Source organism: Elgaria multicarinata, chromosome 1 (genome assembly GCF_023053635.1).
Source record: "Elgaria multicarinata webbii isolate HBS135686 ecotype San Diego chromosome 1, rElgMul1.1.pri, whole genome shotgun sequence".
In the NCBI taxonomy this organism is placed as follows: Eukaryota; Metazoa; Chordata; class Lepidosauria; order Squamata; family Anguidae; genus Elgaria; species Elgaria multicarinata.
The window spans coordinates 125390344-125403655 of record NC_086171.1 but is presented as its reverse complement, the minus strand read 5'-3'; the positions used below and the strand labels follow the sequence as shown (position 1 = coordinate 125403655).

Genomic DNA, 13312 nt, shown 5'->3' with positions numbered 1-13312 from the left:
ATTGCCCCTTTTAAATAGTCTTTGAAAAGTGGGATAGAAATTTATTAATTAATTATTAATTAAAATAAACTTGGATCAAACTAGTGCTAACATTATGAATATGAAGATGTATCAGAGATTGATGCAATTGATACCCCCCAAATTGCACAGTGCTGCATTCTTGTTATATTACTGAACAAAATATTTTGATGTGAACATCAAAACTAAGTGTTCATTTTATGATAAACCAGAAGGCCAATGAGAAATAATAAAGCCGAGATTTGGATCATTAGGTGCCTGTATCAGCTGGTGTTTAAAAATCTGAGAAGAAAGGGGTGGGGAATCTCAACATTAGTCAATGTAGGTGGAATACTATTGAATTAAATCTCTAAGGCCAGTAAATAAGAGCAGTGAGACAGCTTGTAATGAGCAGTAAAGAAGATTCAAGAAGAGTACAACAAACAGTGTTTGACCTCCCCTGTGGGAGAAGTGATAATAGAATCATAAGTGCCAGCTAATGCTGGAATACAATTCAAATCTAGGACTATCTAGTCTTACTGAATGATTGAGGAGTAAATCCAATATCAAGACACTACCAAAGGAGTGGAAAAGCCTGGTTCTATCCATTCTTTCCAAAGGATGGTCTGGGGTCAATTGCTGGGTCCAATGAGGAAAAACCAGTATTTTTGGGGAGGCAAAAATAGGCATGGAACAGTTCAGGAAAAGGGAGAGATCAGAGGATAGAAGCACACTCTAGATGCCTTCAATTTTGACTGAAAGGAAAACCTTGTAGTTCTCAGCAATCTATGTGTAGTGAACGATGCAAACCAGTTTGTGAAAGAGAGGCAAGATCAATACTTATACAGCAGCCTTCCTCAACATGGTACCCTCCAGGTGATTTGGACTACAACTCCCATCAACCTCAGCTAGCATGGGCAAAGGTCAGGAATTCTGGGCCTTGTCCAAAATATTTGGAGAGTACCAAATTGGGGAAGGCTGATAGTGATCTTCAACCTTTTCAAACCTAGGACCAACCTTTAGTTTTGACCCGTGTCATGTCCTCCTTCATTTTCTTTCTCCCCCCATCCCTTCTCCTTCACTGATTCTCTTTATCTATTTTTATTCTTCTGCTAGTCTTCACTCTCTTTTTCTCCTTTGATCAAAACAATGTTGAACAGCAAAAATGAAAATGGTAGCGATGCCAGTAGTGCAACCAAACTTAGATCTAGACATAATCCAGATGAAGTCACAACTTGCCTGTTGAAAAAACAACAACTATCCTGTTCTATATACTAATGGCAAACTCATTCTCAGTGACCCTGTTCAGGTGACACACTAAGCCACGGTGGTTAAGCATTATGGCTTAGTGTGTCATGTGAACCATTCTTAACCATGGTGGCTACATAACCATGGTTTAAGCACCCTCATTAACCATTAGCTGCATAAGGGTTAGTGGCTTAATCATGGTTTAGTGTTGTGTGAACAGGCCCAGTGTGTAGTTCCTTAGGTAGCCAAAATGGCACCATCCACACATATTACTAGGCTTGGGGGAACTCCAAGAATTGCAGGAATACAGAAAATCTTTGGGGGGGGGGGTGAAGGGGAGACAAAACAGTCCAAAAACAGCCTAGTGAGAACTCAGCAGGTTCAGTGGCCATAGGATGCTGACTGACAGTTACGGGAGGGTTGTGAGGTTGGAGAATGGAATGAAATACCTTGCAAAAGGACATGGCTGATTGACTGGAATGCTGAACCAGAGCACTCCACACTGCAATGTTTTGTCGTTGGTTCCGCTTGTAGACTTGTGGTTTTCAGACTTTTGGAAAAGTATTGGGTTCCTTTGAAGCCTGTCAAGTGTTCCTTACTGAGTACTAGATGACAAGCTTCTGTGATGGATAGCTCAGCCACTAGCACCCAGTTTGCAATTTTGCATGGGGCATTTTCAGTTTATGCAGCACAACAATGTGGCCCAAAAAGCCTGGCCTATACACACTGTGAATTGAGTCTGTACCTGAATGTGCCGCTCTCTAGATGTTGTTGGCCTCCAATTCCCATTATCCCCAGCCAGCATGTCCAGTGGTCAGGACTGATGAGAGATGGACATCTACAACATCTGGAGGGCCATAGGTTCTCCTCTCCTGTTCCCAAGGCTTTGAGATTACGTTAGATTTTTTTGGGGAAGTTCTTGATTATGAAAAATGTGGCCATGAGGTCAATGGATTGTGTCAATAGGCCCTTAGTCACTGGAAGTTTCATCATGGACAGGATTCTGGTCTAGGTTATAGAATACCAAATTCTAGTCTGATGATACTTCATAACTTGCAACACTGTAGGGTCACAAATATTCCTTCCTTACCTCTTACCCAGCCCAGCAAAACAGGAATGCCATAACAAGAAGCATTTTCGAAGGAGCAAGTGAAGTCCTATTTATTTTTCCTGTTTATTAGAGATATCAAGCTGAGAGCCAGTGAGCTAATTTTTCTAAAAATAGAAAATGCAGCTTAATTAGCAAATATGAATTCTCTGATTTGGAAAAGTAAGCGGTAGGTTTTCCAGTATTTGTCTTACTATATTTTTGCTTGACATCATTGCATCTAAGTCAGGAATTCATGGTTACTTGGTTCTAATTAACAAACATCTGCATTGACTTGGAATTTGTTGTGCATACTCTTGCCAATAAATCACTAGTCTAGACACACACAAAAACCTTTCCTATTAAATGTTGCTTCTTTAGCAGCTACATTTTTTTTCATTTTTACTCCACAGTAGCATAGGGACCCAGATCTGGATCTTAAAAGCCCACTCTCCACGGTAGGATCCCAATACAGATCAGGCCTCCTGCACCTGTTCTAGAGTTTAAAAACAAGAGGGACATTGATACAGATTAACAGTAATGTCTGTTTTGGCTCTCAGGTAGCCTGTAGATGTTCTGCCAACTGTGTGGGAGCCACTTAATAACAAGTGGTTCCCACATGTGTGGGAGAACAGTTTAAATGCCTGAATCACATGCACCTTTCTAGGGCCTTTGCTAGACCAGGCTGCATCCTGGGGTGATACCCGGGATCGTCCCTGTGCGTCTAGATGACGCACAAGGGATCCTGGGCTCAGGCAGGGATCAACCCTTTGGCCCCACTTTTTTCCGCGGTCTCGGGCTGAGCCCAAGACCCCGAGTGTGTGGCCCGTTTCCGTGGCTTTTCCCAGCTCCCCTCGATTACTCACACGGAGCCGGGAGCCACGCATGGGGCGCAACGCTCCTCAGGAGTGCTGCGCCCATCGGGGCTAGGGTGGGGGAAGTTGGGAAATCATTTTTTTTTTAAAAAAATCCTACCATTAGTAACTCGTGCGCAGCCGGCCCTTTAAAAGTAAAATAATAATAATGGCAGGCGCAATGGCTCTCTTCCTGAGGCCGCTGCGCCTTATGTGTAAACGAGGGCGAGATCTCGCGTTATTCACAACGCAAGGTCTCCTCTCCTCTCCCCCGGATTTTCAGGTAGGTCTAGCAAAGGCCTGCGACAGGAGGCCTCCAGTTCCATGGGAAAGACCCCTGTGATCACACACACACACACACCTTTCTATGTGGTTCTGTTATTTAAATGGATAAGTTCACAGGTAAGCTGATGTGATTGGGAGAACATTTATAGAGAAACTGATTTTCATTAGTTCTGTGTCATGTGATTAAAAATGGTACATTAAGGAAGATATGAATCCAGGAATGAATGACTAAAATCTTTTTTTAAAGAGCCCAATGTACAGATATTTTGGAAGGTAAAAGGAGGAGGTGAAGCACACACATGCATAAATGATCCTTGGATAAAAAAAATGCAACATGTAACTGTTTCCAATAATATACTAAAATTGTACAACATCCTATATACTGCCTTTTGTCCTGAGAGTAATTTCCTTTATGAACCTCCGTAGGCTGGTTTTTTTTTAAAGCTTTCACTTTTAAAATATATTCTAGCATGTATTTTATTCCTGTTAATAGCCTACCCGTGTCACAGTGTTCGGTTTTATGGCTATGTTCTTCGATTTTAATCATGTTCAGTGTTGCATTATTCCCATTAAGTCGATGCGCTGTAAAACTCTTTAGCTACTGGTACTTTTAACCAAAGTTCTTAAGTTGTTCAACAGATGTCTCAGAGGTTGTTTCTTTAAATATATATATATTTATCCATGCTGCATATTAGCAAACAAGAAATGGTAGAATAGCTGCCTTCGGGTCACACAACAAGAGAACTTAATCCAACCGCACACCAAATTGAGCTTTGGTCTTCGCTTGTGTTCTCAGTTGCCTAGACTAGAGCTCTCTCAACTATTGATGCTCTTTAAAGTCTCATGAATGTACATGTAAGAGAAGCATATCTCTTTAATGCTTTATCGTTGTTTAGCCACAGAAAAGCTTTGGGTTTTCAATTAGCTGGGGGAAACAAAAGGCTTTATACTGAGGCTTTCCCATTTGGCTGTCATCTCCTGTCTATGCCTCTGCCTATGCAGGGATACTCCATCTAGCTGAGAATGACAGGTGGTGCCTTTGATCCTGTAACAACTTTTTTCCTGAGTGATCTTTGGGAAGTAGCCCATACTTCTGTAGTGTCTCGCTCCCAGATTAATCTCCAATGGGAAGCAAAACATCACAGATGCACACTTCGTAGCAGTGGCGTAGTTTTAAATTTCCTTTTAAGAAAACACAATCCTTTCAGGCAAATATATCAAGCAATCTGTTTTCTACTAGAATGATGCCATTTTGTTTTTAGCAGGATGTAGAAAATGACTAGATTTGGCAAATTAAAGTTGTTTACGAAGTAAATTGCTTACATTTCTGTTAAGCGATCCTCATAAAGTAGAATGATGAGTATTTTCCCTTTTGGCCAAATGGTTTACCTTCAGTTAACTGCAAACTACCCCTGAAAAATAGTGTTAAGTAATTCTCAAGGGTTGCAACAGCTTAATAAGGGGACAGATGGCAATTTACAGTCTAGTTTTTCTTCAACATCAGTACACTAAGCATCTCATTGGGCTAGATGCTGGCCTCTTTATGGACTGTGTGCACACCCTTTTTGAGGATAATGTTTCTGTTTTTGGGTTTCTCCCACAAAATGTAATGAAAGTCAATTCCTTTTATATGCAAATAAACTAAAGTGAGTCATATGGTGTATTTCCCTCAAGAACAGATTTAAATGTTTTGATATTATTGGGCTTTTTCCTAATTACCAAAATCTGATGTACTGCTTTCTTCTTTATTTTCCTCCTTCAAGATCATTGTTGGAGAAACGGCAGTGTTTTGCTTGCAGATGGCCACACGGGATTTTGAAAACCAAGAAAAAACAATATTGACTGGTGACTGTTGCTACATAAACCCACTGGTGCGCAGGACTGTCAGATTCCTTGGTAAGAATATTGTGTGTTACTCTCAAACCACCATGCATTGTACAGTGTAATTCAGATGTCTGAATTTCACGTTCATTTGGATTTATTATGTGTCCCTGCAGATCCCATATAATTGTAAAACCATATGATCTCCGCTCTCATCACTTTGGTTAATAGTGAATTCAGCTGTTGAGTGCCGACAGGGCTGTAGTCGTAAAAAGTCCCTAAAAAGCATGCTCAGCAGAACCTCAGATTTTCAGAAATGCAAGAACTGTTTAGGAACCCCCCGCAAATACTCTACAGTAAAGTAAAAGAAAGGGCATGCTACACATTTAACGTATTATCTAGTTTACTTCTTATTTGCATGCCACAGTTTATCAGAACTACAATTCTAGTGATGGGCCTCTTCTTGGCCTACTTCCGCCCTTGCTACAGTTTCTCTGACATCTAGTACTGAACACATCCTTAGGCGTTTGAGGATCAAATCCTTGCAGGATCAAACCCTGTTGCTACATTTACACGAAATTATTTAAGAATTGCTTGATCTGTGGGATCAAGCCATGCAGAGGTTCATAACTTAACTGTTGGATTATTATTTGTTAGCCCCAAGTGCAACAACACATCCCGCCTTCCTTCCAGACATATTCAGTTCTTTGGGATGCCCAGAGGCAAAGCCAGTGATGGAAGGCAAAACCAGTGCCATTCCTTACCCAAAATATTGTATATTTTCTATAGGAATAACTTTTCACTCATCTCATTATTTATCCTGATAATCATACTAGAGCAAAATAATAATAATAATAATAACAACAACAACAGCAGCAGCAGCAGCAACAGACAAAAAAAGAAAAACACACATACTCATTGACGTCACAATACCTAATGACAAAAATGTAGAAAAGGAAGAGGAGAAGAGAGAAAAATATATACTACTGGCCATGGAAGTTAAAGAACTATGGCAACAGGAAAAGGTCACAATTATCCTGTTAGTCACATCAGTCACTTGCATTACATCAAAAAACTATACAGAAAATCTTCAGAAATGGAGCCTACCAAAATACATCCACACCAACATCGAGAAAGCAGTCATACTTAAAACGTGCTCAATAGTCAGGAAATTCCTGACTCAGTAAAAGATAGCATGACATGGCAAAGCCCATCATGTCCATGTAGAAAAACCGCCATGAGCAAGAAAGAGATGATGATGATGATGATGATGATGATGATATCATAAAATATATTGGGCAGATCATAAAATATACTAAGCAGATGATAAAATATACCAGGACAGAACAATTCATATGGACAAGACAATATCTTGCAATCGACCAAACATAACAGTTATAGACAAAAAAGAAAAACACACTTACCTCATTGACATAGCAAGACTTAATGACAAAAATGTTGTGGAAAAGCAAGAGGAAAAGCAAGAAAAATATACACCACTGACTATGGAAGTTAAAGAACTATGGCAGCTGGTCACAATTATTCCATTAGTCATATCAGTCACCGGCATCGCATCAAGAAAGTATACAGAAAACCTTCAGAAATTTGGCCTACCACTAAAATACATTCACACCAACATTCCGAAAGCAGTCATACTTCAAACATGTTCAATAGTCAGGAAATTTCTGAATCAGTAAAAGATAGCCTGACTTGGCAAAGCCCATCATGGTCATCTAGAAAAACTGCCACGAACAAGAAAAGAGAGCTCACCACCACCACCACCACCACAACGGATGCCATAAGACATAGCCCTAGCAATCCCCAATATAAAATTGATAGCATTAGTGAAAACAAGTATCTCTACAGTGTAGGTTTGAGGCATCTGAGAAAACATTTGTTAGTTCTTAAAACCCTTTTCAGAATATCTTAAAAGGGAGGCAGTGACGTTCAACTGAAGCAGCAGCTTGGTGTTCCCAAAAAGAATTCTAAGGAACTTGATAGCACTATTCACAGAAGAATTTGTCATGCGATAGCGCATCTGCTTTTTCTTTTCAATAATCAGATGACTACATCTTTACTTAATGAACAATGAACACCCAAAGCCCTAATGCATGCAGCTTTGATAATAAATGCTGCGAGACAAATAGCAAGTTGTGTTGATATTTTGTTGAATATGAAATGCAGGGGAGTGTAATTGGTGGGAGACAAATTGTGATAGTTTGCGTCTAGCAGTATGACATATTCAGCACTTCAGCTTACTTGCTAGGCTGGGAGAGAAGAAAAATGCTGGTCAGATCTGGTCTAATAGATATTAACAGGTGTGTTTCTTTTATCCTGGCCGTGCTTGGGCAGACTTGAGATGCTGCAAGGTGTTGTTGCCTGTTAGACGTCTACATACATTCAGCTCCTGGAGTCTCATGACATTGAATGCAATCAGAGAGTTTATCTTGAATGGCAGCTGAGCTGCTCTCTTGATAAGCCAGGATTCCTGTCTTATCTTGGGTTATAGCCAAACAAGCCAAGATTGTAAACTGGGATTGTTTTTTCAAGTTTCGTAGAAAATATTGGAAACGCTGAAGGTGCAAAAGGATGTCACCCCCTCCTGCTAGCGCTGTCAATACATATCAGTCAGCCCAAGACATTCTCCCCCCTTACCGTATCTTACTTTGCTAGCAGGAGTAATAGCAGAGCTACACAGAGAGGAGAGAGGTGAAGCATTTTGGGTTTTATGGATTTCAACAGGATACATTTACCGACGGATGTAGGTTTGGCATTGCAGCCAACCCAACCCCCTCCCCACCAAGGCACCATCTTTCCAAAAAGACCTTTTGCAATGGTGGGCTTTTGTCCCACAGCTTGTTTTCCCAGAGTAGCCCCCTAAGCAGCCCCCAGGGCAAATACCTGGAGACCAAAGTAGCTGCTTTGAAGGAACTGCCCTTGATAAATGTACTCTTGGGGAGCAGAGGTCCACCCTGCCATAACCCAAAATGTTTGGTAACCAAAAATTATATTTCTTCTAATCCTATTCCATTTCTTGTGTCACCTACTCAAACTTTTCTTGCCTCACAGAGATCAGAGGCCTTTGCATGAAAATGAAATTTCTTATCATTCTCTGGTCATTGTGCTAGCCAGGACTACACAACTATTCAGCAATTCCAAGATTCTATATTAGCATTATTATCACTCGCTTGGCCAAGAAAATATGCTGTACAGGACATGCATGGAGAAATTGCCATTGCTCTTATGCATAGCGTTTGGTCAAAACTGCGGAAAATTAACATTTTCTTTTCCTTTCCTTCCCCTTCTCTAGGCATTTATGCATTTGGACTTTTTGCAACGGATATCTTTGTAAATGCTGGACAAGTAGTAACTGGGAATCTTGCGCCGCACTTCCTTGCACTTTGCAAGCCAAACTACACTGCTCTTGGGTGCCAGCAGTTCACGCAGTTCATCAGTGGTGCCGAGGCTTGCTCCGGAAACCCGGATCTTATCATAAAAGCCAGAAAAACATTTCCATCCAAAGAAGCAGCTCTGAGTGTATATGCAGCAACATATCTGGCCGTAAGTAAATCAGACAAGCTCATTCCACGATGTTTTGAGCAACAACTATTGATTGTTCCTCTTAGTTTTCTGAACTCATTGCACCATCACATATGAGATGTGAGGGGCACACAGTGGCCAAGCAACCTGGGGACCCTTCCTTCCAGCCTTCCTTCCAGAGAGTGACTGCTAAGATCATGGCCACCCACCAAGTTTGAGAGGAAGGCTGAGGTTCAACAGGAGAATGGTTAAGCACCTGACAGGTTGCCACAATTGTTAGTGGGCTGCATTTGACTTGAGAGGGTCACCATTTGTGCAGCTACTTTACTGGATTAGCTAAAAAAACCAGTGGGCCTGTTCAGAAGACACTTCAGGCTCTGTGGTTAACGACACTGTGGTTCTCTGAGGTTAGCTCTAACTGTCAGCCATGCTGTCACACCCAACACTTTAAGCCACCTCTTAGAGCCACTAACCCTGCTGCAGATGGTCCGACTGTGGTTAGTGAGTGAGCAGGGTTTAGCAAAATGCCTCACAGAAGACACCTTAAACCCTTCTGCTTAACCAAAAGCCTTAACCAGAAACGTTTAAGGTGTCTTCTGAACAGGCCCATGGTTTCAGAGGATGGGGGTGGTGGATCTGTGTTAGGTCCCAGGGCATGCTTTGAAGGCACATGCTGCTGGACCCTTACCACTGCTAAGCATGTCTGATCTGACCACTAGGGAATCCTACGTACATTACAACAGGGTTAGGCAGAAAGGTAGATCTTTATCTCTTGGTGGATCACTAGATGATTTGCGGTAGATTGGCAAGGATTTCTTGCTCCCATTTGTTTAACTGTAGAGGTAACAAAATGACACTCCCTTACCCTCCAGCCCTAAATTTTAGTGTTGCAATTAAGAAAGCTCGTGGCGGGGGTTAACCGGGAGTGGGTGGGTCTGTGGAAGGTCTCTGAGAGCCATTCAGTTCTAGTACACAAAACGCGCATTAGGGTCCGGTTGGTGGATATCGGGGTTCTAGTTAAAACCAAAGTAGATCCTGCAAGCCTGACATCTTCCCACCCCTGCGCTACACTGCCTTCATGGAAGAAAGGTTGGTTACAACCGTAATAAGTAATTATACCCAACAGTGGTCTTCCCCAACCTGATACCTTCCAGATATGTTGGACTACAATTCTTGACCATGGATGGGAATTATGGGAGTTGTATTTATTATTATTATTATTATTATTATTATTATTATTATTATTATTATTATTATTTGTATACCACCCCATAGCCGAAGCTCTCTGGGCAGTTTATATAGGAAGTAGTCCAATTGTGGCCAAATGCTTGGGGAAGTATAATCTCCTGATCCCAATTTGTATGGGATTCTATCGTGTAATGTGGCAGAATCCGAGAGCTTGTCCAATGCATAAACATCAACATCTTTCAGTGCTGTTTTCTTCCAGTATTACTTGCAGGGAGAAAGAAGCACCGTGAAAGCCCTGCACCAGGGCTCCAAGTTGGAGAAGGCTGATCTTGAGCTATATCCAAAATTATACCCATAATTATCTATGCACAATGTCAGTCTTCTTTTGAGATATACATAATTTTTAATTTAAAGGCTGCCCACACTGACAGTTTACAGCAGGAAATTAAATTAAAGCATCATCTAATGCCCTATTAAAGTCAGTTGAAATTAAACATAATAGCTAACAATGTAACAAAGACTAAATTTTCCAGCTTTCAGAATTCACCGTATACATCTGAACAAGGCAATCTGAACTATTTCAGTTAGGTAATGATGGTTCTGATGCAGAAAAAGTTATAATGCTAACAACCATGCCAAGTAGGCCTTGATAATCGATAGGGATATACATCCTGTCCATGTCATAAGATAGCTGGGAAGACAAATCTTTGATTGCATTGTGCCATGCTGATTAGCTAGCTTGCAGGCCCGTTTGCATTGTGATGCAACTGGGAAATCTTCCAGAGTATCACTTAATTTACCTAAGTGCCATAGCATTTTCTTCCTGCTTCTGCAGAAAGTGGGAGCCTGTACAGCTTTGTACCTGTGCTGCTGAATCAAGGGCCCTTTCTACACCTAAGGATTATCCCAGGAAAATGGAGGGATCGTCCCTGCCTGCTCCCGGGATACCCTGTGTGTCATGCGGACGCACAGGGATGATCCTGGGGGAATCTCTGGGATATCGCCCCATCTAGCCTTGCCCTAAGATTGCATTAGCATTTTTAACAGCTGTATCACGCTGCTGGCTTACCTTCAGTTTATTATCCAAAAGACACCTTTTCACACGAACCGCTGCCAAGCCAGGTGACTCCCATTCTATACTTGTGCATTTCATTCCTTTCACCTAAATGGAGAACTTAATATTTATCTTCATCTTAGTTCGAGCCTTTTTGCACATTTTGCCTTGTGAAAATCTAGCCTGTTCCCACCTTTCAGTAATTTTAGCCAATGTATGAAATCACAGGGCAGTGTTGTTAGAACCATTTTGTTGGGGGAGGAGGAAGTTAGAGTAATGTATAAAACCTTCAGTGTAATCCAGTATTGCTGTTCCGTCTACTTATGCGTTGGGATTTTTTTAAAAAAGCATCAGTAGGGACTCAAGAGATTTCGAAGCTGATTGTAATAGCAGGGCAATTTATTGAAGGGTAGGGTTTTTCTGATGTAAGTAAATTAAATATAGCTTTAAGAGGTCCTGCAAGTTTTAGCTTCAGTTTCCTCCTGGAGGACTGGGTGGAGCCTCTCTCTCTTTGGTGCAGCCTTTGGAGCTAAGACGTTATGCCATGCGGCGCCTCATAAATTAGTATTTTTTCATGTATTGTAGAAATAAAGAAACCTGTGGTGAACGTACCTGAGTCTCTTATGACTTGCCTGGAGAGGAGAGCCTAGGGCTGGCCTACAAGCTGAGCGAGTAAGCTCATCTCTCATATTAACCACACACAAAATTTCTCAGAAGCAAGGTTTACTTGTCTCAGTAGATCAGGTGGCCCTTTCAGTCACCAGATCTACCAGATATTTCGGCCTTTCTCTGTTGCTATCAGGGCCTTTTTTTTTTTTTTTTTGGTAATACAGTGCAATCAGGCACAAAACATGCAGTTCCAGGAAAAATTGTGCAGTTCCCCAAAGAACACTTGTGAAGTTCAGAATTCGAGCAATATAAATGTTGCATTGCATCAGCTGATATAAAAAGTGATTGGTATCAATATGAAATGTAAAGTGTGTAGACCAGGCTCCTTTAGAATACTAAACGCTGTTCCAACATACCCATTTCTCCTCCCCATAGCCAATCACACTCCTACAGATTCCACTGCTTGCTTCCATAAAGTGTTTATACCAATGTTTCCAAGATGAGGGAAATAATTCTAGAGCATGGGATCCACTTTCCTGATAAGTCTACTGAATGTGCATTAAAGCAAAACTTAAGTTCGTTGAAGTTTTCCAAATTCTACCTTGAAGTCTGTTCCGTCTTGGGTCTGTATCAGATTGATTTTTTTCCTTTTCACATGAAAATTTGTGCATATATTTGTGCATGTTATTTATTTATTATTTTTAAATTTAAAAAATATAAATCAAAATAATTTTTTTTTTCAAATATATGCATTGGTTTGAACACATTCTTGTCCCATTGATTAAAGTTTGTGTGTGCACATTTTTCATGCACCTTTCTCAAACGTACACATAGTGCCAAACACATTTTTGGGTTCACACATCACATTGCAAGCTAAGAAATGTACAGATGTCAACCTCGGATTGAATTCATGTTTGGTCTGGAAGGTACATTTTGGGTAAATCCTGATTAAAAAAAAAGAACTGAAACAAGTGTATCATACATCCCTAATGATAAGGTTAGTGATGCCAGAAAATATCCAATACGACATTCTTAACAGTGCCGTATGTGTCTGTGCATCTGTTTTTTCCCTCTTGGGATTCTTCCAGGTGGATGACTCCTAGCACTACTCCTCAAACGGCATTGTATAATTATATAAGAACATAAGAAGAGCCATGCTGGATCATTCTAAAGGCCTATCTAGTCCAGCATTCTGTTTCCACAGTGGCCAACCAGATACCTATGGGAAGCCCACATGTAGGACATGAGTGAAATAGCAGGTCATCTTCAGGTAATATATACCCATCATAATTAGAAGCCATTAATAACCTTATCCTCCACAAATGTGTCTAATCTTCTTTTAAAGCTGTCCCAAGTTGGTGGTCATCACCATACCTGGTGGAAATAAATTCATACAGCTTGACTATGTACTGTATGAAGAAGTACTTCCCTTTGTCTCTCCAGAAACGGCCACCATTGAGCTTCATTGGGTGACCCCCTGGGTTCTAGTAGTAAGAGAGAGGAAGACAAAACTCTCCTTAATGCTTTCTCCCCCATAGTAAATAATTGTATATGCCACTAGCATATAATAAACATTCTGACATTTCCTGCTGAATGGATTTTTGTGGAAAGAAAAAAAAGATGGAAGTA

At 40.9% G+C, this 13312-nt stretch overlaps 1 protein-coding gene across 1 annotated transcript in view; it reads left to right on the top strand.

The window, feature by feature from the left end:
- Positions 1-13312, top strand: part of PLPPR5 (phospholipid phosphatase related 5) — a 103154-nt gene that overhangs the window by 45037 nt on the left and 44805 nt on the right. The window contains exons 2-3 of the mRNA XM_063133079.1: positions 5235-5367; positions 8603-8853. Coding sequence (XP_062989149.1) covers positions 5235-5367; positions 8603-8853 — 384 coding nt within the window. The remainder of the gene's footprint in view (positions 1-5234; positions 5368-8602; positions 8854-13312) is intronic.